This window comes from Oncorhynchus mykiss, chromosome 10 (assembly GCF_057628025.1).
Source record: "Oncorhynchus mykiss isolate SJ-2025 chromosome 10, ASM5762802v1, whole genome shotgun sequence".
Taxonomy (NCBI): Eukaryota; Metazoa; Chordata; class Actinopteri; order Salmoniformes; family Salmonidae; genus Oncorhynchus; species Oncorhynchus mykiss.
In genome coordinates this window covers 30,457,995-30,485,925 of record NC_143031.1, presented here as the reverse complement: position 1 = coordinate 30,485,925, position 27,931 = coordinate 30,457,995, and the positions used below count along the sequence as shown (strand labels likewise).

General features: G+C 40.9%; 1 protein-coding gene across 1 annotated transcript; it reads left to right on the top strand.

The window, feature by feature from the left end:
* The first annotated feature begins 13 nt into the window (after positions 1 to 13).
* On the top strand, positions 14 to 27,931 carry LOC110533633 (adenosine A2b receptor). The gene is made up of 3 exons (XM_021618039.3): positions 14 to 231; positions 472 to 930; positions 22,353 to 27,931. The coding sequence occupies exons 2-3, from the start codon at positions 611 to 613 to the stop codon at positions 23,122 to 23,124; spliced, it is 1,092 nt and encodes a 363-aa protein (XP_021473714.1). The 5' UTR covers positions 14 to 231; positions 472 to 610; the 3' UTR covers positions 23,125 to 27,931.

Sequence of the window (27,931 nt, the reverse complement as noted above, 5' to 3'; positions counted from 1 at the left end):
AAAGAGGAACTGTGGTTTGCAGAATTGCACGTCGTATGTAGACATCGCTGAATTTGAGGCGTGGCTAGCCTACTCTCTGTAATATATATTTTTTCGTTACTTCAAATACCATGTGTTGAACGGAACTAGTGAGTCTCCAAAGTGAGTCTCCAATACCGCCTCGCAACAGATACTTGGAGGAGTGTAGTATATTTTCAAAGGACCGGCAAATAATGCAAAGTTTCAAGAGGGGTAAGCAACCCAAAAAGAAATTCAGAAATTGTTTGCAGATATTAGTTTACATGTTTTTGAAATCTATTGGCTAACATGTGGCTTGGTTAGACTAGTTGTAATAGGTTACCATATCATTTTTGTTAGACGCATGATAACCGATACGAAGCTGCAAATAATTCACATTTCAAACAATTGTAATTACAGGGTTTGCTTTGGAGAACAGTAAAGTATCCTATATGGTCTTTTTTCTTTTCACAGATGGCTGTTTTCGCAAACCATACTTTTGGAATATTCTTGGAATACAGCAAAAACACTATCTCTTTTGGACCCACTAGAACAGTCTGCCTTATGACACTTTTATTTCTGACAGACCTAATGTTCTGAAATATTTGCTGAGATGATTCAGTACTACATTGTATTTGAGATATTTATAGCTATTTTATCCATCTCTGGCAATGTATTGGTTTGCTGGGCTGTCGCCATCAACACCACTCTGAAAACCACTACGAACTACTTTTTAGTTTCTTTGGCTGTGGCAGATATTTTGGTGGGTTGCCTTGCCATCCCCTTTGCCATAACCATAAGCATCGGTATATTTTTGGACTTCTATGGATGTCTTTTCCTTGCCTGTTTTGTTTTGGTACTGACTCAAAGCTCAATTTTTAGCCTCCTTGCAGTTGCAATTGATAGATATTTGGCCGTCAAAATACCCCTCAGGTGAGTACCCTATTATGCATTTTGATAGCTTGACAAACATTGAGCGTCTGTGTTTTGTGATTTAAGTGAATCAATAGCATGTACTTAGGAGTAATTAAGGAAAGATACAAATAATTAACCCGATACAAATGTTTTTCAAGACTGACTTCAATTAGGGCTACTTTACTGACCTTATTGTATCATGTACACGTTTAAAATGGCGTTAAGAAAAAGGACAATAACAATACAGTAGACAACACATTCACAATACAAATTCATAACAGTTAGCCTGCAAACAACATTTAATGAGTTGTTAGGAAAACCCCGGGAACGTCACAAAATGGTTGTCTAAAGTGGTCAGGCCACTGTGTCATTGTCCCCTAGAGGTTTTGTCTAATTCCCGGTTCATCCCAGGGACATTTTTAGGACATTCTTGGGACGTTGTGTCATGGTCTCTTGGAGGTTTTGTCTAGTTCACTGTTTGTCCAGGGGACATCAAAAGGATGTTTTTAGGACGTTATTGGGATGTTGGGTCTTGGTCCCCTGGAGGTTTTGTCTAGTTCTCTGTTTGTTCCGTGTACATCTCTGAAGTCGTTTTCAGGACGTTATGTCATGGTCCACTTGAGATTTTTGGCTAGTTCCCAGGATTGTTCCAGGGACATCCCTTAAAAAGGTTTTTGGGCAGTTCCCAGGACATAATTTTTGCCTGTCATTGGGACGGCTCGTGATGGTCACAGGGGAATGTTCTCGGGACGTCATTGTGAACCACGTCAGAACGTTTTTAGGATGTTGCCAGGATATTCAGTGTACCAGTTGTCAGGACGTTGCCATATGGACCCAAAAGAACGTTGTTTAAGAAATAAATCTTCCTACCGACCTACCTGGGTATGCCCACTCTGATTTCATTACACATCACCATTTGGTACTGTTGCTTAGCCCATTATGTCTGTGATTGGTGAACCACCAATCCATTCAGTGGTCTTTGTCTGTTGGCAAGGTTAGGGACATACACACAAACAACCCGTCTTACAAACAGTGATCACATGAGCATCTTTGACATTCATGATTACATTGTGCATGTTCATACCTGTACAGTAATAATTCTTCACCATGTTGTTACCTGGGATTTTAACTGCATTCTTATCATCCCTCTATGCCACCACATCTGTGTCTATAACTATTGCTACACTTTGGGCTCTATTCAATCTGTATTGCTGAAGCGATAGAAATTTAAAGGTAATTTCCGATTGAGCCGACATATGCAGCGTTTACCGTATCTGCTATTGTGGGAACATTGCCTATACATTTTAATCACCCTGTAATACTGAACTTCCACAATACGGATTGAATAGAGCCCTTTGTTTGAACTTGCTCTCAGCTCTCTTAGACAGACAGTACTAGTCAGAAGTTTGGACACACCTACTCATTCAAGGGTTTTCTACATTGTAGAACAATAGTGAAGACATCCAAACTATGTAATAACATATATGGAATCATGTAGTAACCAAAAAAGTGTTAAACAAATCTACAAATATTTGATATATTTTAGAAATATCACACCTGGCACAAATTATTGTCTTGTACTGTTTTTCCTGCAGACGGGTGCCCTATACCTGCACCCAGATGGGAGTAGAAGTTAGAAGTCCAGGTACAGGGTGTGGCTTGGGTCTTAATGGATTTTGTGAGCCTTGTTGAGGGCCCTAACCTTAAAGATCTCATCCAAGCCTGTCTGTTTGACTCCAAGTAACTTGCTTGCTGTGGTGATAATCCTTCTCAGCATGTTCTTCTGACTGACAGTGACATGACCAAACCAACAAACAATGCAAAAAGTTGAAATATTTGTAAAACAAGAGTCTGTATAGTACAGTCAACATGAAAAGAGACCTGTGTCTCTGCTGACCCTTTTTATAAGGGCACAAGGCAAGACCCAGATGCAGATACGGGAGGCAGATGGTTTGAGTCTTTGATATTTATTCATAATCCAAAGGGGTAGGCAAGAGAATGGTCGTGGACAGGCAAAAGGTCAAAACCGGTTCAGAGTCCAGGAGGTACAGAGTGGCAGGCAGGCTTAAGGTCAGGGCAGGCAGAATGGTCAGGCAGGCTTAAGGTCAGGGCAGGCAGAATTGCCAGGCAGGCTCGATGACCTCGAGCAGGCAGAATAGTCAGGCAGGCGGGTACAGAGTCCAGAAAACAGGCAAGGGTCAAAACCGGGAGGACTAGCAAAAGAGAATAGAAAAGGCAGGCGCACAGAGAAAAACACAGTGGTTGACTTGGAACATACAAGACGAACTGGCACAGACAGACAGAAAACACAGGTTTAAATACCTAGGGGATAATGGGGAAGATAGGTGACACCTGGAAGGTGTGGAGACAAGCACAAGGACAGGTGAAACAGATCAGGATTTGACACTTTTTGTAGATCAGGCCTGCACATTTACTCCACTGAATGTTATTGTCCAAGAGGATGCCCAGATATTTGTATTCAACTACAAACTCTATGTTCTGACCTCTGATAGATGTTGCAGGGGTGGGTGTTGTCAACATTTTTTGTGACAAAACCATCAGTAGAGTTGAACGTGATGGAAACCCATTTAACTTGTATTTTTTATTTGGTGCATGGGAATTTAACCGCAAAAGTGTTTTTATGTGCACTACTTCATTATCTTTACGCAACAAGTATATTTGAGGGAAAGACATATCTAGTGGGAAAATGTGCATATTGTTTTTATGCAGATTTTGGAATATTCACATGAAAATCTGTTGCCAATTGGATGGAAACCTAGCTACTCCACTAGAAATTGTCAATTTGAACCAATTTAGGAGATGCCTTGCCTTCATTTATAATTATAATAATCCATAAATCAAGGTAAACTTTTACTTGTAAAAGTGGTATAGAAGTGATGTCTCTGTTCAAAATAGAAAATATGTTTATGTCTGTACTGATATGGTTTTAGGCCTAATTCAGAAGTCTTGAGAAAATGTGAGAGAAGGACATTGGCGGTTAACATTTTACTTCAGGCCTACAGCCTTGGGGCCAATAAAAGTCTGGGGCACTGAATAAATGTTATAAAAATAAGGCAATGTAAAAATAGGCCTTAGTTGAGACCAGGTATTAAGCCTGCGGTCCGATAATCAAATGACCGTGGCTCATCCGGAGTGTGCCTCCTTATGCTGCCCTAATATTTCCAAAGACAAAGCAACTTAAAAAATCTGCAGTCGAAGTAGATCAAGACAAGTCATTTAGGCGTACAGGCTACAACACACCACACAGACCAATGCATTCCTGGGGGTTTCTTTCGTGACTGTTAATCTTCATTGTGTAGATAACCCTAGGCCTATACTTTCCATAGGCCTATAAAAACCTATGTTATAGTGTCGGGGGCACTGGGCTCTGGCTTGTTTTTTGATAGGCCATGGGTGCCTGAAGAGACATTGGAAAAGCAGCTGTAGATCATTGGAAAAGCAGCTGTAGATATTTTTTGCAAGGTTGTAATGGCATATTGATATACACCTTGAGGCACCTCCCCTGGTACATTTTAAAGGGCGCTAAAGTAGATAATCAGACCTCTCTCACCCTCTCAGAGTCTGAGACAATGGCTGGGCCCACTGGATCGATATCTAGCCGGCTGGCCTCAGAGTGTCATCTTATTGATATAGAGCTGGAGGCGGCAGAGGAGCACACTGGTAGTGGCACACAGTCTGCCAGCCTGGCAGCCGAATGACAGAGGAGACAAATTGGTTCAGATAGAGAAAAAACTCTTTGCACCTTCTGTCTCACAAGACAAGAACTGGGACATCAGCTGGGTATTTATTTTGAAATGGCAGTTTATCAGCATAAAGTATGACTGGAGGTTCTCCTGCTCACAGGAATCCAGAGGCCTGATTGGTCCTGCAGCCAGGAGGAAAACTAAAGGCCCTAACTAGACGTGATCACCTGTATGTGGCCACCTAAAGTAACAGTGAGGCCAGTTTTGCAGAATCAAACCGCACAGATTCATAGACTTTAAGAACTCCACTTGTTATCAAATGATGTAAGAAACACTCTAATAACGGCAAATGCAATAACACCTGTAAATGTAATAACTTTTCTATTTGTAATAACATTAGAATTGTTTTTATAAATCCATTAAATGTAATAACTTGCCGGTAAGTGTAATAAAATGTTTACCGGTAAACGTAATAACTTTTTCTGCTAAATGTAAAAATTATTATGAGTAAAATTATGAGTAACAACGTTTTTATGAATAATGTAATAACTTCAATAACATTCAAAAATCTATGTTTTTATGTACTACTTCCCTCAATTTGATGCACATAACCCCCCTCCCACTGCCAATCACATCACAGACAAACTCATAAACATCATACATTACATACATAGAGACACTCACAAGCACACATTGAAATGTACACACAAGCACTGTCTCACACACACACACACACACACACACACACACACACACACACACACACACACACACACACACACACACACACACACACACACACACACACACACACACACACACACACACACACACACACACACACACATATTCAGGTAACACTTTACTTGATTATTATTAACCAAGCTTATTTTTACGTTATCCGGTGGGTATTACGTTATTAGGTCAGTAGCAACTGTTTTGATGAATAACATAATAACTTCAACCGATCATGTACTAACATACCAAAATCAATGTCTTCATGTATTATTTCCCTTATTTTGATGGACGTGGAATAGTCCCAAAACTGCAAAACCCATCACTCTGGCACTCCAGGCAAGATCAAGCAAACACTAAAAGTATTTGAACGATTTCAAATCTGGATGGCAATTGGTGTCATTTTAACATGTTGAGTGAACTCAACGTGGGGTGTCAGGTAGCCTAGTGGTTAGAGCGTTGGACTAGTAACCGAAAGGTTGCAAGATCGAATTCCTAAGCTGACAAGGAAAATATCTATCGTTCTGCCCCTGAACAAGGCAGTTAACCCACTATTCCTAGGCCATCATTGATCGTTAAATAAAGGAAAAATAAAAACTTGCCTGAAACCTGAAGACTTGCATTAGCTCCACAAGCTCACACCTTGGCTTCAGCTCAACAGAGGCTATCAAAGTCTTGTGCTGCGCAGAACTAAACCAGTCAGTAACACAATCGAGCTCAATTTAAGCAGGTATTTGTAATATAACATAACTTATAATACTGTAATGAAAACGGGACTTTTGTTTTGAAATGACATATGATTGACGTTTAATGTGTTATGAAAGTTAGGGTGAATGATACTGCAACATTCATGAAGGGGTTATGGATGATTTCATAAAGATTTTAATCAATGCATATGTGTACCACCTTTGGTGTACTGGCATATACGCTCACATACAGACTCAACCTGTATTACACACACATGCACAGATACTCACAGGAACAGGAACAAAATAACACACACACATTCAGGCAACATTCTATTTAAAAATAAAAGTCTGTTGTATAATGGAAACATGTATTTTTGTTGTTACTGTGCCCACCAAAGACAGAACAAGGTCAGCCTTTCCCTTGTAGCAGGGGTCAACGTGTCTTACACATGGCCACCAAGGCAGTAGGGGATAGCACCTGAAATGTTACGTAGGTGTAATTAAACTTGTCTGAGACCTAAAGATTTGTGTAAGCTCCCTGCTCTAATGCCTACGTGTAAACTTAGCAGGGTAAAAGTATTGTGGCCTGCAGGAGACCTAGGTAAGATACTAGTCTGTCCCATTGGTGCTGTGACCTGAATAGGTACACTACCGGTCAAAAGTTTTAGAACACTACTCATTCAAGGGTTCTTCTTTATTTTTACTATTTTCTACATTGTAGAATAATACTGAAGACATCAAAACTATGAAATAACACATATGGAATCATGAGGTAGCCAAAAAAGTGTTAAACAAATCTAAATATATTTTATATTTGAGATTCTTCAAAGTAGCCACCCTTTGTCTTTATTACATATTTGCACACTCTTGGCATTCTCTCAACCAGCTTCACCTGGAATGCTTTTCCAATGGTCTTGAATGAGTTCCCACATATGCTGAGCACTTGTTGGCTGCTTTTCCTTCATTCTGCGGTCCAACTCATCCCAAACCATCTCAATTTGGTTGAGGTTGGGGGATTGTGGAGGCCAGGTCATCTGATGCAGCACTCCATCACCCTCCTTCTTGGTAAAATAGCCCTTACACAGCCTGGAGGTGTGTTGGGTCATTGTCCTGTTGAAAAACAAATTATAGTGCCACTAAGCACAAACCAGATGGGATGGCTTATCGCTGCAGAATGCTGTGGTAGCCATGCTGGTTGAGTGTGCCTTGAATTCGAAATAAACCACAGACAATGTCACCAGCAAAGCACCCCCACACCATCACACCTCCTCGTCCATGCTTCACTGTTGGAAATACACTTGCGGAGATCATCATTTCACCAACACTACTCACAAAGACACGGCGGTTGGAACCAAAAATCTCCAATTTGGACTCCAGACCAAAGGACAAATTTCCACCGGTCTAATGTCCATTGCTCGTGTTTTTTGGCCCAAGCAAGTCTCTTCTTCTTATTGGTGTCCAGTAGGAGTGGTTTATTTGCAGCAATTCTACCATGAAGGCCAGATTCACACAGTCACAGTTGATGTGTCTATTACTTGAACTCCGTGAAGCATTTATTTGGGCTGCAATTTCTGAGGCTGGTAACTATAATGAACTTATCCTCTGCAGCAGAGGTAACTCTGGGTCTTCCTTTCCTGTGGCGATCCTCATGAGAGCCAGGTCCATTATAGCGCTTGATAGTTTTTGCGACGGCACTTGAAGAAACTTTCAAAGTTCTTGACATTTTCTGTATTGACGGACCTTCATGTCTTAAAGTAATGATGGAGTGTCTCTTTGCTTATTCGAGCTGTTCTTGCCATAATATGGACTTGGTCTTTTACCAAATAGGGCTATCTTCTGTATACCACCCCTAACTTGTCACAAGTGATTGGCTCAAACGCATTAAGAAGGAAAGAAATTCCACAAATTAACTTTTAACAAGGCACACCTGTTCATTTAAATGCATTCCAGGTGACTACCTCATTAACCTTTGTCCCCAGGGATGTTTTTAGGACACTCTTGGGATGTTGTGTCATGATCCCCTGGAGGTTTTGTCTAGTTACTAGTTGGTCCCGGGACATCACTGAGGACATTTTTAGGACGTTCTTGCAACATTGTGTCATGTTCCCCTGAAGTTCCCCAGGACGTTCTTGACGCCCTTGATGGGCTTGGCAACAGTAACAAGGGGTGAGGTGTAATGAAACTAGGGTCTGTGTGCCCTAGGTACTTTTTCCTAAGGAGGAGGGGTGACATCCCCAACAAACCGGGAACTAGACAAAACCTCCAGGGGAACATGTGGGGCGTCCCCATTGTTGTTTGCAGGGAACTATTGGAGATTGTGTGTGTGTGTGTGTGTGTGTGTGTGTGTGTGTGTGTGTGTGTGTGTGTGTGTGTGTGTGTGTGTGTGTGCGTGTGTGCGTGCGTGCGTGCGTGCGTGTGCGTGTGTGTGTTTACATTTGAGGGCTTGTAGAGTCTCTATGTATGAGTATTCCTGTATGATGTGCATGAGTTTGTTTGTGTTGTAATTGGCAGTGGGTGGTGGTATGTGCATCAAATTGACTGAAGTACTACATTTTTTATTTTATTTTGGTATGTTATTACATGATTGATTGACGTTATTACATTATATATGAAAAGAGATGTTACTCACCAGTTAATGCAATAACCACCGATTAATGTATTAACTTATTACATTTACCAGGAAAAAGTTGACCTTTCAGTATTTTATTACGTTTAGGTTGCTGGTAAACATGATGATTTGTTTCATCCTTTCCAACTACAAGTCCCAGTACGACATTTCACTTTACATTTGTATTTGTATTTATAAGTCATGATGGAAAAGTGACGTAAAGAGGAGCATCACAGAGCAGGAGTGAAGCCACTGTCCACATTAGACCCACATCATATACCTAGTCCTCCTATTGTTTTAGAAAAAAATATTTTGTCACTCTGAAGCCAACCTAAATCGAGGTATAATGGCACACACAAACATTAGCAACCATGATGTCCTGCAAGTTATATCGGCCAATAAAGATCAGACAATTTTGCAAAAATAAAGACATACCTTGAAATAAACAATGACATGAATCAGTATTTGACCATTAATTTCTGCAAAACGTGCCGTATTCTGTTGATGGAGTTGTTGTAGCTTACTTGCTAGCTAACTAGATTATTCCATCCCCAAACACCATGCTAGATCTGTGTGGTGCAAGTGGGCCAGTTCGTTTTGTATGGCCCGGTGCACCTAGATAGCTAACTATCTTTGTTTTTTACCATCTACTAGCAACATAACATGACAAAACTCTTTGGGCACTTTAGTACCAATTTATAATATAATTTTACGTAATTATGACATAACATTGAAGGTTGTGCAATGTAACAAGAATATTTAGACTTATGGATGCCACCCGTTAGATAAAATACCGAACGGTTCCGTATTTCACTGAAATAATAAACGCTTTGTTTTCGAAATGATAGTTTCTGGATTCGACCATATTAATTTCCAAAGGCTCGTATTTCTGTGTGTTATTATGTTATAATTAAGTCTGATTTGATAGAGTAGTCTGACTGAGCAGCAGCAGGCCCGTAATCATTCATTCAAACAGCACTTTTGTGCGTTTTGCCAGCAGCTCTTCACAAGCACAGCGCTGTATATGACTTCAAGCCTATCAGCCTAATGGCTGGTGTAACCAATGTGAAATTGTTAGCTAGTTAGCTGGGTGTGCGCTAATACCGTTTCAAACGTCACTCGCTTTTAGATTTGGAGTAGTTATTCCCCTTGCGCTGCGAGGGCCACGGCTTTGGTGGAGCGATGGGTAACGATGCTTCAAGTGTGGCTGTTGTCGATGTGTTCCTGGTTCGAGCCCAGGTAGGGGCGAGGAGGGGGACGGAAGCTATACTGTTACACTGGCAATACTATAGTGCCTATAAGAACATCCAATAGTCAAAGGTATATGAAATACAAATGGTATAGAGAGAAATAGTCCTATAAATACTATATTAACTACAACCTAAAACCTCTTATCTTGGAATATTGAAGTCTCATGTTAAAAGGAACCACCAACTGTCATATGTTCTCATGTTCTGAGCAAGGAACTTAAACGTTAGCTTTTGTACATGGCACATATTTTACATGGCACACATTTTTACATGGCACATACTGCATATGGGCACATATTACTTTCTTCTCCAACACTTTGTTTTTGCATTATTTAACTTATTGACGCTACCCATCCCGGTACCGGGAAAATTGTCATCAGAAACTGCTGAATAGCATAGCGCCACAGTCAAATAATATTACTAAAAAATATTAATATTCATTAAATCACAAGTGCAATATTGCAAAACACAGCTTAGCCTTTTGTTAATCCACCTGTCGTCTGAGATTTTGAAATTATGCTTTACAGCGAAAGCAATCCAAGCGTTTGTGTAAGATTATTGATAGCATAACATATAATTATGTACACTAAGCATTAAGTAGCTAGGTCACAAAAATCTGAAAAGCAATCGAAACAATAATTTACCTTTGATGATCTTCGGATGTTTTCACTCACGAGACTCCCAGTTACACAACAAATGTTCCTTTTGTTCCATAAAGATGATTTTTATACCCAAAATACTGGCGTTTGTTTGTCTCGTTATGTTCAGAAATACACAGGAAAGAGCGGTCACGACAACACAGACGTATATTCCAAATAATATCCATAATGTCCACAGAAACATGTCAAACGTTTTTTATAATCAATCCTCATGTTGTTTTTAAAATATATATTCGATAATATATCAACCGAGTGTGTAGCTTTTTCAATAACAGTGGGAGAAACAATGGCCTCTTTACTCAGATGCGCAAAACTCACTCTGAGAGCCGCCACCTATCCACTTACGCAATGTGATCGTTCACGCTCATTTTTCAAAATAAAGGTGTGAAACTATGTCTAAAGACTGTTGACACCTTAGGGAAGCCATAGAAAAAGGAATCTGGTTGATATCTCTTTAAATGGAGGATAGGCATGCATAGGAACAGAGAGGTTTCAAAAATAAGAGGCACTTCCTGATTGGATTTCCCTCAGGCTTTCACCAGCAATATCAGTTCTGTTATACTCCCAGACAATATTTTGACAGTTTTGGAAACTTTAGAGTGTTTTCTATCCTAATCTGACAATTATATGCATATTCTAGTTTCTGGGGCTGAGAAATAGGCTGTTTCAAATGGGTATGTTTTTTATCCAAAAATGAAATTGCTGCCCCCTACACGCAAAAGGTTAAACCAAATTGAACATGTTTCATTATTTATTTGAGGCTAAATTGATTTTATTGATGTATTATATTAAGTTAAAATAAGTGTTAATTCAGTATTGTTGTAATTGTCATTATTACAAATAAATAAACACATTTAAAAAGGTACAAAGTAAGACCCGCATATGACTGAAGGGCTTTTTTGATAAATGTAATTTAAATTGTGAAAATAGAAGTGTAAAATGTGTTTATTTTATAAACTTTTGCATAAAGACCGTTTCGAATGAAATATCATCCATCTACGTTGTTAGATTTGTGGAAATATTTTGTGCAACCTGCCCTTTAAGGCAAACTGCTGCTTGTCCATTTACAGATGTTTCCCAAGAATGTCCTCAATCAGTCAAATTGTCTTTTCCCTTCCCAGTATGTAATTCACATTATTCCCTTCATGGGTGAAGAGTCAGACAGACTATTCCTCAGGGGGTGTTAAATAAAAGGACATCTCATCATCATATACAGAACGGTTGCTGCTCAATGCCAGCAAATGCATTATATAGTCTCATAACTACATTCCTTTTTAGAAATCCAGACGGATTTAAACATCCTTTTTTACGGTTTTCCCCTTTACCCCAGACCCACATCACACACGTGGTAATGAGAAAGGTATATGGTCAGCTCAAATTACTCTACTCTAGTAATTATTTTAGTTTGTGTATGTATTTGTGAGTGTGTGACTGTGTGTGTGAGTGTGTGACTGTGTGTGTAACTGTGTTTGTGTGTGTGTGTGTGTGTGTGTGTGTGTGTGTGTGTGTGTGTGTGTGTGTGTGTGTGTGTGTGTGTGTGTGTGTGTGTGTGTGTGTGTGTGACTGTGTGTGTGACTGTGTGTGTAAACTGTGTGACTGTGTTTGTGACTGTGTGACTGTGTTTGTGAGTGTGTGACTGTGTTTGTGAGTGTGTGACTGTGTGTGTGTATGTGCCTGGGCCTTAGTCTTGTGGGACTGTGGTTCCCTCAGATCAGAGTGTTTTCACAGCTGGCTCTGGTGGAAGTGAAAAGGCAGACTCAAATGCTTCAAACCATGAGAGATGGAGCTCTGTTTTGCACCCTCTGACAACACTAATACACACCCATTTTAGGGCCTTTGTTTCCTTTTCATGTTTCCCAGAAAGAGACATCAAACTATTTATGTATTTTCTTCCACCCACACCATACCGTTTGAAGGGAAAGATCCAATAGCATAGCCTCTGGCTATCCATGTTCCAAGAGTTAACAAACCTGCCAGGGCTTTCTTCACCTAGCTGTCTCTCACCAACAGTCTCTTCAGTTCATGTTCTCAGGCCCCACATGTTTCTCTCTAATCAGAAAGAACCAGTGTTGTGTCCTTGAAAAGCTGCTTTCCTCTGCTAATGAGACTAAACTGGTTTTTAGTGGCTTTTTTCAGAAGGATAGTATTGCCAAACTAAGTGTGTGGACTTGCCACTATTGAGCCCCAAACACTGTCAGGCAGTCTCAATAAAGTTAGTCATTTTGGCTTTTGCAGTTGTTTCAGGCAACAGGTCTTTTCTACTACATTAATGTCATCACACATAACAGATGATGTACAGTGGGGCAAAAAAGTATTTAGTCAGCCACCAATTGTGCAAGTTCTCCCACTTAAAAAGATGAGAGAGGCCTGTAATTTTCATCATAGGTACACTTCAACTATGATAGACAAAATGAGAAACAAAATTCCAGAAAATCACATTGTAGGATTTTTAATTTATGGTGAAAAATAAGTATTTGGTCACCTACAAACAAGCAAGATTTCTGGCTCTCACAGACCTGTAACTTCTTCTTTAAGAGGCTCCTCTGTCCTCCACTCGTTACCTGTATTAATGGCACCTGTTTGAACTTGTTATCAGTATAAAAGACACCTGTCCACAACCTCAAACAGTCACACTCCAAACTCCACTATGGCCAAGACCAAAGAGCTGTCAAAGGACACCAGAAACAAAATGGTAGACCTGCACCAGGCTGGGAAGACTGAATCTGCAATAGGTAAGCAGCTTGGTTTGAAGAAATCAACTGTGGGAGCAATTATTAGGAAATGGAAGACATACCAGACCACTGATAATCTCCCTCGATCTGGGGCTCCACGCAAGATCTCACCCCGTGGGGTCAAAATGATCACAAGAACGGTGAGCAAAAATCCCAGAACCACACGGGGGGACCTAGTGAATGACCTGCAGAGAGCTGGGACCAAAGTAACAAAGCCTACCATCAGTAACACACTACGCCACCAGGGACTCAAATCCTGCAGTGCCAGACGTGTCCCCCTGCTTAAGCCAGTACATGTCCAGGCCCGTCTGAAGTTTGCTAGAGAGCATTTGAATGATCCAGAAGAAGATTGGGAGAATGTCATATGGTCAGATGAAAGCAAAATATAACTTTTTGGTAAAAACTCAACTTTGGAGGACAAAGAATGCTGAGTTGCATCCAAAGAACACCATACCTACTGTGAAGCATGGGGGTGGAAACATCATGCTTTGGGGCTGTTTTTCTGCAAGGGACCAGGACGACTGATCCGTGTAACGGAAAGAATGAATGGGGCCATGTATCGTGAGATTTTGAGTCAGCAAGGGCATTGAAGATGAAACGTGGCTGGGTCTTTCAGCATGACAATGATCCCAAGCACACCGCCCGGGCAACGAATGTCCTGAAGTGGCCTAGCCAGTCTCCAGATCTCAACCCCATAGAAAATCTTTGGAGGGAGTTGAAAGTCCGTGTTGCCCAGCAACAGCCCCAAAACATCACTGCTCTAGAGGAGATCTGCATGGAGGAATGGGCCAAAATACCAGCAACAGTGTGTGAAAACCTTGTGAAGACTTAACAGAAAACGTTTGACCTCTGTCATTGCCAACAAAGGGTATTTAACAAAGTATTGAGATAAACTTTTGTTATTGACCAAATACTTATTTTCCACCATAATTTGCAAATAAATTCATAAAAAATCCTACAATGTGATTTTCTGGATTTTTTTCTTCTCATTTTGTCTGTCATAGTTGAAGTGTACCTATGATGAAAATTACAGGCCTCTCTCATCTTTTTAAGTGGGAGAACTTGCACAATTGGTGGCTGAATAAATACTTTTTTGCCCCACTGTATATATGATGTAAATACAGCAACAAAGAGTGTAAATAGTAAGAAGAAACCACTCCTCACCACCTTTATCTATCACAATTCTGCAACACATTGAAGAAAATTCACACATGTTGTTTGTACAAAACCATAAAGCCAAGCCTCATACACACCAGCATTATTCATAGTTTCCATCCCAAGCAATACATTCACTGTATGGCTCTGGGTTGCGTTAAAGTGTTGATGATAATTCCATTCCCCAGACCAGATTCCACCTGAGAGTCTTACTGTTAGGCCTACTCTCATCTATAGTGACAGCAGAATGTGCTCACTTGTGTTCACAAGGTGTGGCACCTCATCGCCATGAATCCGAGCCTCTAAATCCTGGTATGACTATACTAGTTTGGCCTGTGGCTACAGATAATTTCACACATCTCACATAGAGATATCACACCTTCAAATCTCTTGAGCCGATCTATAGGAACTGCTGGTGCTATGCCATGTGAGGGCAGGATATTTACATAATCAAAGTGATATTTGATTTGCATAATCAAAGTGTAGGCTAATGCAAGTAGACTGGGTAGCCATTTGACTAGATGTTCAGGAGTCTTATGGCTTGGGGGTAGAATCATGAGGTTGCCACTGGGTCAAAGAGAAACACCTTTTCCCCTTGAGGCTATACTGTGGACATCTCTGTTTGAGACTATACTGTGGACATCTTTGTTTGATACTATACTGTGGACATCTCTGTTTGAGACTATACTGTGGACATCTCTGTTTGAGACTATACTGTGGACATCTTTGTTTGAGACTATACTGTGGATATCTCTGTTTGAGACTATACTGTGGACATCTCTGTTTGAGACTATACTGTGGACATCTCTGTTTGAGACTATACTGTGGACATCTTTGTTTGAGACTATACTGTGGATATCTCTGTTTGAGACTATACTGTGGACATCTCTGTTTGAGACTATACTGTGGACATCTCTGTTTGAGACTATACTGTGGACATCTTTGTTTGAGACTATACTGTGGATATCTCTGTTTGAGACTATACTGTGGACATCTCTGTTTGAGACTATACTGTGGACATCTCTGTTTGAGACTATACTGTGGACATCTCTGTTTGAGACTATACTGTGGACATCTTTGTTTGAGACTATACTGTGGATATCTCTGTTTGAGACTATACTGTGGACATCTCTGTTTGAGACTATACTGTGGACATCTCTGTTTGAGACTATACTGTGGACATCTCTGTTTGAGACTATACTGTGGACATCTTTGTTTGAGACTATACTGTGGACATCTCTGTTTGAGACTATACTGTGGACATCTCTGTTTGAGACTATACTGTGGACATCTCTGTTTGAGACTATACTGTGGACATCTCTGTCATGTTTAAGCAGATGTGCTTTGTGATTACTGACTCTGTGTACTAGCCTGGCAGAGGTTTGTGGGCTGCAATGTGCACCAGCCCAGGAACCATGGGGTTAGAAAAGGGATGTGTGGGGAGAGAGGGACAGAAAAAGGGAGACAGAGAGAGAGTGAGAGAGATGCCAGCGTGCTGTCGTCATACCAGAACTAATCTGCTCAGCCGCTCATTTACTGGCCCTCACAGTGAGGAATGTCACCAGCCCATCAGAGAGAGCGAGACAGAGATAGGGAGATAATATATAGAGAGTGAGACAGAGATACGGAGATAATATATAGAGAGTGAGAGAGGGCCCGAGGGAAAGTGAGATAGAGAGTAGGAGAAAGAGACAGAGAAGGAGAGAGAGGGAGACAGAAATAGAGAGTGTGTGAGGGGGAGAGAGAGTGAGAGAGCTGTCCAACCCCAGATATTAGTCACTGTCTGGAACACAAACCTTTCTGGGCTTGACTTACAGGTTAGAGGACTAAGACGAGAGAGAGAGACTGAGAAATGCATGGATGATGAGAGAAGAAGAGAGAGGAAGGAGTGATGTGTGTGTCCACCCTATAGCCTTAGGGCCCATCACTTCAGGTCCCTAAACATGGTCATGGCTGTCTGTGGATTATTGATGGCACTGGGGGCACAGCATCCTTCACTGAGGTGATGGGGAAATGGAGAAATAGGGAGAGAGGTAGCATCATTTACTGCTGCATTATTAAAGTCCCAGTCATCTGTTTTGAGGCCTTGGCGTCTGAGGTGCTACAGTACTAATACTGTAGGTAATGATTGAAAGCCACGGTTATCTTGTCAAATGAGCTACTGTTGCCTGTGAAACTTAACTTGTATGAAATTTGTCCTGGCAAATTGTAGCTGTTTCATGAGGAGGGAAGGGAAAAACATTTGCAGCAGAGAACGACCACTTCATCTTTTTGAATAAAACCAAAAAGTATTTTTTTCCATTGCCCTTAACTATTAGTCTGTATAGAAATATCATATGCCTTACCAGAGTGTATGTAGATTACTTTAATAGTCGTTGATATTTGTCGTCCTAGAGGAAATATCATGCGGAAATATCGTTTACATGATTATCGTGGCTAGTGACTCAACTATAATGACATTACATGTCATTATTACATGCTATAATCAGAGCAAAGTGAAGTCACATGAGCAGTGACAACAAATGTTCATGCTTAAACTGTGTACATGACCAATAAACTTTGATTTGATTATCCTATTTCTACTGTATATTTGCTATATGGTTTCATGGTTTGGCGTGAGAACTCAGTGTTATGGCTCTGTTCAATCTGTATCGCTGAAGCATTACACCTTGCGTAATAGAAAATGAAAACTGCAATATGCAACTTTTTGGGTGACCTGACCAAATTCACCTTGAAATGTGAGTTTTAGCAACCACGAAATGGCAGAGCGATTTCTGTATAGTGCACCTTTAAAGGTCATTTTTGATTAAGCCGACATATGCAGCGTTTTTGGCAGTGTAGAACCAGAGGAGGCCTAAGGATTTTTTTATTTTATTATACTGAACAAAAATATAAATGCAACACAACATGCAACAATTACAGTTCATATAAGGAAATCAGTCAATTGAAATGAATTAATTGGGCCCTAATCTATGGATTTCACATGACTGGGCAGGGGCGCAGCAATGGGTGGGCCTGGGAAGGCATAGGCCCACCCACTTGAGAGTCAGGCCCACTCACTGGGGAGCTAGGCTCAGCCAATCAGAATGAGTTGTTCCCACAAAAGTTTTTTTTTTACAGACAGAAATACTTCTCAGCTGAAATACTTTCATCAGCTGTCCGGGTGGCTGGTCTCAGACGATCCCACAGGTGAAGAAGCTGGCGTGGTTACACGTGTCTCTGGTTGTGCGACCGGTTGGACGTACTGACAAAATGACGTTGGAGGCAGTTTGTGGTTGAGAAATGAACATTAAATTCTCTGGCAACAGCTCTGGTAGACATTCCTGCAGTCAGCATGCCCTCAAAACTTGAGACATCTGTGGCATTGTGTTGTGTAACAAAAATGCCCATTTTAGAGTGGCCTTTTATTGGTGCACCTGTAAATGATCATGCTTCTTGATATGCCACACCTGCCAGGTGGATGGATTATCTTGGCAAAGGAGAAATTCTCACTAGCAGGGATGTAAACAAACCAATCACATTTGGACTTGCAATGGGTGGGACCGTTTAAAAAAAGTGACGGGCCTAGACATTTCTCAAGTGAGGGCAAAATAAAATAATCATTGGGTCAAGCAGTAGTTTTCCCACGCTTGGCTCTGCATGGTCAATCTGAAGTCTGCAGTGGCCCGTACAGCATTTACTGTGATACAGGCCTCTGCAGAAGTCAGAGCAATCATGCTTCTAGCGCATCGGGAAGCTCTCACACGCATCCAATAAATTGGTCTGCACCGCGTCACTCATAGTGATTCAAGGCTAATCTCTATAGCCTTCCAGGTAATTACAAGCAACTGACTAAACGAAAAGACCTCACCTCTTCTGAGATGTTGGAATCTGTTTCCCAGTGCTTGACAATAGAAGCTCAGCCAAGACAGCATGAAGTAAAAAGATTGCACCATTTTCCCACTTGCATCTCCATCCCGAATCTCCCCCAAACAAAATGACCCTACATTTAGGCTATTATTTATATGTGTATTTCACACTATGTTGAGGTAAAAACCAGAGTATAACGCTTGTATGGATGTCAACCCCAACACATGTTCATGTCATCGTTACCAATCAACTGCATTACAGTTCAAAACGGATTTCTGTGTGCTAGTTATTCTAAAAGCTTATACAAATGGGAGTTAGCATTTAGCAATCACTTTTTCTAAACCGGAAAAGGGACAACTTCTACATGTTATGCAGCATTAACCACATTGTGGGCCTGTTGCAACACAAATCATGACGGACTTGAGAAATATCCGCTTTCTTAGATCAGATTTGTTGAATGTGCGCCAATCCAGCATCCTTCTATCCCCCACAGAATGAATTCCATTGACCTCTTTACCACATCTATCCCAATTACCTCCCTGATATCTTTCCAGGAGTTCAAACTCATTTCCGTATCTTTAAAATCCCTACATGAGGAATAAATATGTTTTTTATTTGTGAACTTGTTCCGACAGATTTCCTCAAAGTTCTTGTTTGTTGTCAAGGAAGTGAGTTTGTGTTTATACAGGATGATCAAGATGAACTTCTTTCAAACTTCTTTTCCAAATGATCATCACCTGGTGAGTGGTGCTGTTTTGTTGCAGCTTGCTTGCTGTTAGACATCTCTTTGAAAATAATGACTGTGAATCATTGTTGCATTTAAACCTCAGATCACCGGTTAGTGTGATGAACGTGATCAAATATATTTGCAAAGGGAAGTAATATCTGGTTTGTTCATTTCCTTTTGGAAATTAAATGGTTGTGCTTTTGTATTGTTCTGATTTCAAGGGGCCTACTGGAGTGAATGGGATGCTTTATCTTTAACGTTATTTGATGCTGTGTGTGACTGCTGTTGCCTGTCTTATCAGCCGTGTCTATGTGTTTGACCAAACCTGTCTCTCCTTCAGCTCCATGAAGTGCACAGGTATTAGCCTGCGGTCGCTGTCCTTTCAGCACCTTGAGCCTTGAGCCTGTCACTGTTGATGTGACACTGTTGTTATTACTATGGGTGATAGTGTGATAGTGGTGTTAGGCTACCATAGGTTATGTAAACAGTGTGTTTTTTGTTTTGCTAGTTGCATTATTTTATTCTGTGTGTCATGTTGTGTCCATGCTGAACTGTCACTGTGTGTGCGGCATCCTGAAGCACGGACAGGCCTGTTTGATTCATTCATAATGTCATCAAAAAGCATTGCTCCTCCTTCACTACAACTAGAATGGTCTGACTACAACATATACAATGTCGGGTTCATTAAGTGATGCTATGTTTTCAGTTTTTTATTTTATTTCTGAGTTTGATACAACGTAATGGAAGATGTTTGGTTCCTCTGAAGGCCTAGGTCCTATAGTCATGGTTAGCCACTGGTTTACGGGGCATGCTTTCTCCGCTAACGCAGGAACATTGTTTTTCAATTTAAATCCTGCCGTAACGCTGAACTTCCGCCGTAAGGAAATCTCTGAATCAGAGAGGTGCGGGGGGCTGCCTTAATCGACATCCACATCTTCGGCGCCCGGGGAACCCGGAATAGGCTATGTCGTGCTCTCTTCAAGACTGTCTTATTGTGTTTAAGACCATGATAGTTTATTGGTGATGTTGACACCAAGGAACTTGAAGCTCTCAACCTGCTCCACTACAGCCCCGTCGATGAGAATGGGGGCGTGCTCAGTCCACTTGTTCCTGTAGTCCACGATCATCTCCTTTGTCTTGTTCACATTGAGGGAGAGGTTGTTATCCTGGCACCACACGGCCAGGTCTCTGACCTCCTCCCCATAGGCTGTCTCATCTTTGTCTGTGATCAGACCTACCACTTGTGTTGTCGGAAAACTTAATGATGATGTTTGAGTCGTGCCTGGCCATACAGTCAAGAGTGAACAGGGAGTACAGGAGGGGACTGAACACACACCCCTGAGGGGCCCCTGTGTTGAGGATCAGCGTGGTGTATGTGTTGTTACCTAACCTTTCCTCCTGGGGGTGCCCGTCAGGAAGTCCAGGATCCAGTTGCAGAGGGAGGTGTTTAGTCCCAGGGTCCTTAGCTTAGTGATGAGCTTTGAGGGCACTGTGGTGTTGAGCGCTGAGCTGTAGTCAATGAATAGCATTCACACATAGGTGTTCCTTTTGTCCAGGTGGGAAAGGACAGTGTGGAGTGCAATAGAGGTTGCATCATCAGTGGATCTGTTGGGGTGGTATATGCAAATTGGAGTGGGTCTAGTGTTTCTGGGATAATGGTGTTGATGTGAGCCATGACCAGCCTTTCAAAGCACTTCATGGCTACAGACGTGAGTGCTACGGGTAGGTCTGACATGCACTGTCAACTGTGGGACCTTATATAAACGTGTTGTGGGTCTGAATACTTTCCCGAAGGCACTGTATAACTTCTGTGTGTTCATCACTGTATAGATAGACTGTTGTTCTTAGACAGGTGATAAGTTGTACTCTGACGGTTTTTCCTTTCACATGCCTGTCTCTGAGTCAATGTGCTCACTGAAATGTGGTGTAACAGTTAGCCAATATATAAGTAAATTCTTAACTTCTTACTTGCTCAACACATCACAAATTGCCAAATTCTCATTCTTTTTGCACTACTCCTGTTCGCTGCAGCTGATTCAGCTTATTTGCTCTTAGGCAAATTCTTACATTGATTCGATCATAGATTACGTAACGTTCCAATATTAATACTAACATGCCACTTAGAATGCATTCCCTATACAACACATTCCTTAATAAGTGGTAGCCTATGCTATGGATATTGGAACAGAGCATCTGGAGCCCAATGGCATTCATACGCAGACCTCGATCAATAGAAAGGTTGTTCCACAAAATGAGTGTCTTTTATTTTAAGTAGAAATTGTGCACAAATATGTCATTTTAAAAGCCTGTTATTTTAAATAAAGTGCCCTTTAGTGTAGACCACATGGAAAGTTTAATAAATCAGTTTTTTTTTTATATGAATAAAGACTTGCTAAAGAGCAATAAATGGGCATTTTGACATGTCCCTCTGTGCACCCACTGTGATTTTAACCCACTTAACACCAACATTTCTCCAAGTTTTCGCCATCATTATAAAGCCCTAGATATTTTGTGGTTTGACAGTCATTTCTGAAGATTATTATTTATTTCATATGATTTAGTGATTCATAAAAACTGTCCCTTGTTTTAAGATCAACTCTGTTACGTGAACTGAACTTTTGTTTTAATATGGTGAAACTATGCTTTAGAAAAAAATATTATTCTAGGAAACATTGAACATCTAATAGTCAAATCATAGTGTTAAAGTAGGTGAGCTGGTTCTGGCCCTTTTCTTTTTGGGTCGAGCATAACACGCCAATGTTACCCACAGATAGACAGGCTAGAAACGTTTTCACAATTTCAATTGTTTTGTGACGCTTGTATTCCCCCATTCCCCTGTCACAATGGGATTTATAACTGAATTACGATGAAATCGTTAACCCTTTTTGGTATTTAACCTCTTGAGATGGGAAAACATGATTATATATTTTTTTACCAAGTTACACTACTCAAAAGGCACCTAATTGGTGGAACCACCCAGAAGTCTGTTGGAATGATGTCTCGTTATGTTTTGGTAACCTGCTTTAGACAGTAAGATGGAAATTATATATTACTCCTATCACAGGCTCTAATTTAATGTTCAGTTGGAAGAACTTTAAGGACAGCACATTTGCTTCTCTATTGCCCTATTGTCTTTCTGTAATAACTCATTATTATGTTATTTTAATCATGAATAGGTGTGCAGCATAAGCACCATAATGCCTGATAGAGGGCCACTGTGGCCGTTAAGGGCACTCAGTCACAACTCTTAGGGAAAAGAAAATAAGACCCATTTATAACCCCCATGGATATTAACCAGCGTCTTTTTGGTCTTCCCTCATCCTCTTATCCAGGTACAAGGAGCTGGTGACGGGTACGAGGGCCAGACGAATCATCGCCATCTTATGGATCCTGTCTTTCGTCATCGGCCTCATCCCATTCCTGGGTTGGAACCTGAAGGTGACTTCCTGCCGTCAGAATGTCTCCAGTAGCCTGACGAATGGCAAGTTTTTGGGGGACAATGCCAGTACCACCATCCCCCCCCTGGTGGATGATCTGGGCAGTGCAGGTGACTTCCTGAGCAGCTGCAAGCTTACCTGCCTGTTTGAGAGTGTGGTGGACATGCACTACATGGTCTACTTCAACTTCTTCGGCTGCGTCCTGCCTCCTCTGTTTATCATGCTGGGCATCTATGTGAAGATCTTCACCGTGGCCCGCAAGCAGATGCACCAGATTGAACTCAAGTGCTCAGTGAGCAGCAATGGGGACAGCCACCATCACGGGCTCCTGCAACGCGAGATCCGTGCCGCCAAGTCTCTGTCCATCATTGTGGGGCTGTTTGCCCTATGCTGGCTGCCCGTGCACATCCTCAACTGCCTGACCCTGTTTTACAAGGACCTGTGCAAGCCGGCCCCCGTCATGTACATAGCCATCATGCTGTCACATGCCAACTCAGCCGTCAACCCCGTTATCTATGCCTACCGCATCCAGGACTTCAGGAACACATTCCGAAAGATCCTGACGCGTCACGTCCTATGTCAGAAGGAGGAGCCTTACCTCCACTCCTCCAATGGGAGCAGGCGGAACAGAGACCAGATCCACATGACCATTGACCCTTTACTCTGAGGGGTGGGGCTACATGGGGCATGACCCTTTACTGTAAGGGCAGACACCAGTGTTCGTGAGGCGACTAGCCCCGCCTACATAACTTTACTTCAAGGGTGGGGCCACAGGCCGGGGGTATGACTCAAGGAGAGGCCCAACCCCCCAAAATGCCATCTGTGTTCATGTTATTGTTGTATTGTATTCTTCAATGACATTTTAAGTGAGATTATAAATGTTTACAGAACAAAGAGTGTGGGTATGATGAAATGTGAAACTGAATAGATGATCTGCCTTGAATGGGGAGCATTGCTTATGAGTTAACCTGAGTATCAGGGGCCAGGTGATGAAAAGGTAGCCTGGTCTCAGATGTGTTTGTGCTGTCTTGCCCACTCCTATGGTCATTGTCATGGCCATAGGAGTTGGCAAGACACCACAAACACATCTGGGACCAGGCAAGTGAAAAGCAGGCAAGAGTCTTATTTACTTTAAAGCTGGAATCCGTATTAGGTAAAACTGCCACGTCCTTTTGCAATTTATAACAACAAAGAAGTTACTTCAAACAACGAACTTTGAGTTTTTTTCTCCCTCTGATATAATTTCACATGCATTAGAACAGCCACTCTGCTGGATGCTTCTCTCCTCTGTTTCATCAACAAAACAAAAACAATAACAAATGCACTGGGGTGAACAATGGCACAGTTCACCTTATGATTTCAACTGTTAAGGATTTTATTTTTATTTTGTCAAAGCTAACTGGATTTGCAGGACTGTGAAATGAACCCATTACTACAAGATAACACATAATTTACCATTACTACACATTAACCATAACTCAAACATTGCTTTTTCTAAGCCTTAACTTTTCAAAATAATATACATAAATTGTTCAACTTTTATACCAATGTTTGGTATTTTATTTATTGTCATGTAGCAAACATTTATTTAACCTGGTTGAGGTGTGTACTGTATTGTTCATCATGGACTTCCTCAGTACAGGTTGTGTGTAAAAAACAGACATAGGAAAGTCTGCCCAGTGGAAAAATGTACGACTGCAACATCAGCAAAATCTCCAGTGAGAGGGCATAACACACACGCAACACAGCTCGGAGTGGAAAAGTATTTTTAAACATAATATAAACTTGTGGAGTGTTATTGTGCTCTGCTTGAATTTAGCAAATGTCATGGCTTCTTTAGTGTCATGGAGAAAGCTCAGGAATATACAGAATGTGGTGAGGAAGACTGACTGAGTGGTGAAAAAATAAACCTGAAATTCACAGACACAGAGGATATTTGGAGGTTGAGACGTCTGGGAAAAAAAACAATATATAAATCATCACTCACAAATACAGTTGAAGTCATAAGTTTACATACACTGAGGTTGGAGTCATTAAAACTCGTTTTTCAACCACTCCACAAATGTCTTGTTAACAAACTATAGTTTTGGCAAGTCGGTTAGGACATTTACTTTCTGCATGACACAAGCCATTTTTCCAACAATTGTTTACAGATAGATTATTTAACTTATAATTCACTGTATCACAATTCCAGTAGGTCAGAAGTTTACATACACTAAGTTGACTGTGCCTTTAAACAGCTTGGAAAATTCCAGAAAATGATGTCATGGCTTTAGAAGCTTCTGACAGACTAATTGACATCATTTTCATCAATTGGAGGTGTACCTGTGAATGTATTTCAAGGCCTACCTTCAAACTCAGTGCCTCTTTGCTTGTCATGGGAAAATCAAAAGAAATCAGCCAAAGAAATTATAGACCTCCACAAGTCTGGTTCATCCTTGGGAGCAATTTCCAAACGCCTGAAGGTACCATGTTCATCTGTACAAAAAATAGTACACAAGTATAAACACCAGGGGACCACCTAGCCGTCATACCGCTCAGGAAGGAGACGCGTTTTGTCTCCTAGAGATGAACGTACTTTGGTGCGAAAAGTGCAAATCAATCCCAGAACAACAGCAAAGGACCTTGTGAAGATGCTTGGGGAAACAGGTACAAAAGTATATATCCACAGTAGAACGAGTCCTATATCGACATAACCTGAAAGGCCGCTCAGCAAGGAAGAAGCCACCACTCCAAAACTACCATAAAAAAAGCCAGACTACGGTTTGCATCTGCACACGGGGACAAAGATTGTACTTTTTTGAGAAATGTCCTCTGGTCTGATGAAACAAAAATAGAACTGTTTGGCCATAATGACCATCATTATTTTTGGAGGAAAAGGGGGAGGCTTGCAAGTCAACATCATCCCAACCGTGAAACACGGGGGTGGCAGCAACATGTTGTGGGGGTGCTTTGCTGCAGGAGGGACTGGTGCACTTCACAAAATAGATGGCATCATGAGTTAGGAAAAATATGTGGATATATTGAAGCAACATCTCAAGACATCAGTCAGAAAGTTAAAGCTTGGTCGCAAATGGTCTTCCAAATGGACAATGACCCCAAGCATATTTCCAAGTTGTGGCAAAATGGCTTAAGGACAACAAAGTCAAGGTATTGGAGTGGCCATCACAAAGTCCTGACCTCAATCCTATAGAAAATTTGTGGGCAGAACTGAAAAAGCGTGTGCGGGCAAGGAGGCCTACAAACCTGAGTCAGTTATGCCAGCTCTGTCAAGAGGAATGGGCCAAAATTCACCCAACTTATTGTGGGAAGCTTGTGGAAGGCTATCCGAAACGTTTGATCCAAGTTAAACAATTTAAAGGCAATGCTACCAAATACTAATTGAGTGTATGTAAACTTCTGTCCGACTAAGAATGTGATGAAAGAAATGAAAGCTGAAATAAATCCTTCTCTCTACTATTATTCTGACATTTCACATTCTTAAAATAAAGTGATGATCTTAACTGACCTAAGACAGGGAATTTTTACTAGGATTAAATGTCAGGAATTGTCAAAAACTGAGTTTAAATTTATTTGGCTAAGGTGTATGTAAACTTCCGACTTCAACTGTATATGCGTCATTATTTGAAAGTTGATTATTACTTACTCATGACATCCCTTTTTAAAATGAAAGATTTACATGATCAGTTCTGACAAAATTACTTATTTTAGGGTCTTACTGTAGCCTAAATTAAACAAATCTAGGATACCCTCTTCCCTTGGCATCCCTAGAAGGGCCATTATACAACCCTAACATGGACACACACATCCCTCACATAAACACAGCTCTGATTATTTGCCTAAATGTCTCTCTGTAACAAAAGGAGAAGAGAGAGAGGCTGGCGTCTCCACATGGACACTGGGATTTAAGTGTCACCTGAAACAAACCAGGTGGCTTCTAATACTCAATACTGTCAGACTGTAACGACTTCCACTGCATACTGTCTGTCCTTGTCCTCAGCATAGCAGTTAAGGGCCATGTGTTTCCACCCCCCTCACTCAGTCAGAACTCCTAAATTCACCACTCCACCAAGCCAAATCAGTCAACACAATGCTGAGGAGGTCCCTCTTTATTGAACGAATCAAGGATCCAGGGTTCGGGTCCATTCTGAATTGAGTTGCGGAAATAGAAAGTAGGATTAAATTAAATTCAAATGGGTTATTTATTCTGAATTGCTTTGAATTATATTCTACTTCCTTTAATTCAAAGCCAATTCAAAATCATGGTTTGAATTGAAATACATTTAAAAAATCCAAATTGACCCCAACCCTGCTTGGAACACTTAAGCCTAACCAAATTGTAGGGGGCTGACAAGTTCTTGTTCTGTGAAAGACAAAAACATGCTTTGTCAGTGTAAGAGTGTCATTGTGGTATTGTATCTGTGAGTCTGGGACAGATCTGTTAAATAGATTGTGCATCGCTCTTGGTTTGAATTCCAAGATGTCTCTCTCTACTTGACCACCCAACGTATGGTCTTGCACATGTTTCCTGTGTGGAGATAGAAAACCAAACCTCAAAATAATTCCAGTTTAACGAGGCTCCGTTTGGACATAATGGCACACAATTGGTGCTAAAACGAAGGTGGTTTTCCCCTCTGTTATGAGAAGAGCCATCCTTCGTGTGGTCAGATGAGGATTTAAATGCACTGACATTTTAGATAACGCTATTACATTTTTATGCTTTAAGATAAAATGTGTTGTGTAGTGTTTTTCGAGTGTTCACAAGATTAAAGAGATTGAACAGGATCTTAAGCACTTACAAATTCGTAATATATTGTACAAATTGGAGGACAGTATTTCCATTTCCTTGTTTTTTTTTATTTATTCACCACACTCATCAACCTTGACCTCTTCAACTTCAAGGGCTAAACTATAGAAGTGTGTAGAACCTCAAGTACATTCCATTTGAGACTGCACTGCACTGGTATTACTATAATTTGTTCACTCAAATGTGACCGTAGCATCAAGATACCAGGGCTGGGGTCAATTCCATTCCACTTCAGTCAATAAACTGAAATTCCAATTCCCCTAAGTGCTTCTCAATTAGCTAAATGTGGAATTGGAATCTCAGTTTACTTCCAGAGTTGACTGAATTGAAATGGAATTGATCCCAACCCTGCTAGATACTGTGGGTTGTAAAAGCGTTCAACAAGCATGACTTGTGAATGAATGAGAAAAAACATATAAAATCAAGCTTTTCATAGTGATCCTGCCTTCCATTCCAACCTGTGTGTTTGCAAATGTGTTATAGTATTGATGTCACTAATCAGTAGCCTAAACAGTCCACTGTGGTTCACGTCTATGATGTTCAATGTTTAAATAATTATTCTTTCACTCAACTGGCTACAACTGTAAACCAATACTGCTATTTAACATGAGAAGATCTGTATGTATGGCAAATTATTTTGTTAATAAAAGCTATGCTTATATTGTTA

Coding starts and splice junctions, on each gene's coding strand:
- LOC110533633 (XM_021618039.3), top strand. CDS start 611: ATGATTCAGTACTACATTGTATTTGAGATATTTATAGCTATTTTATCC. Junction 931..22,352: donor GCCGTCAAAATACCCCTCAG/GTGAGTACCCTA, acceptor CCTCTTATCCAG/GTACAAGGAGCTGGTGACGG.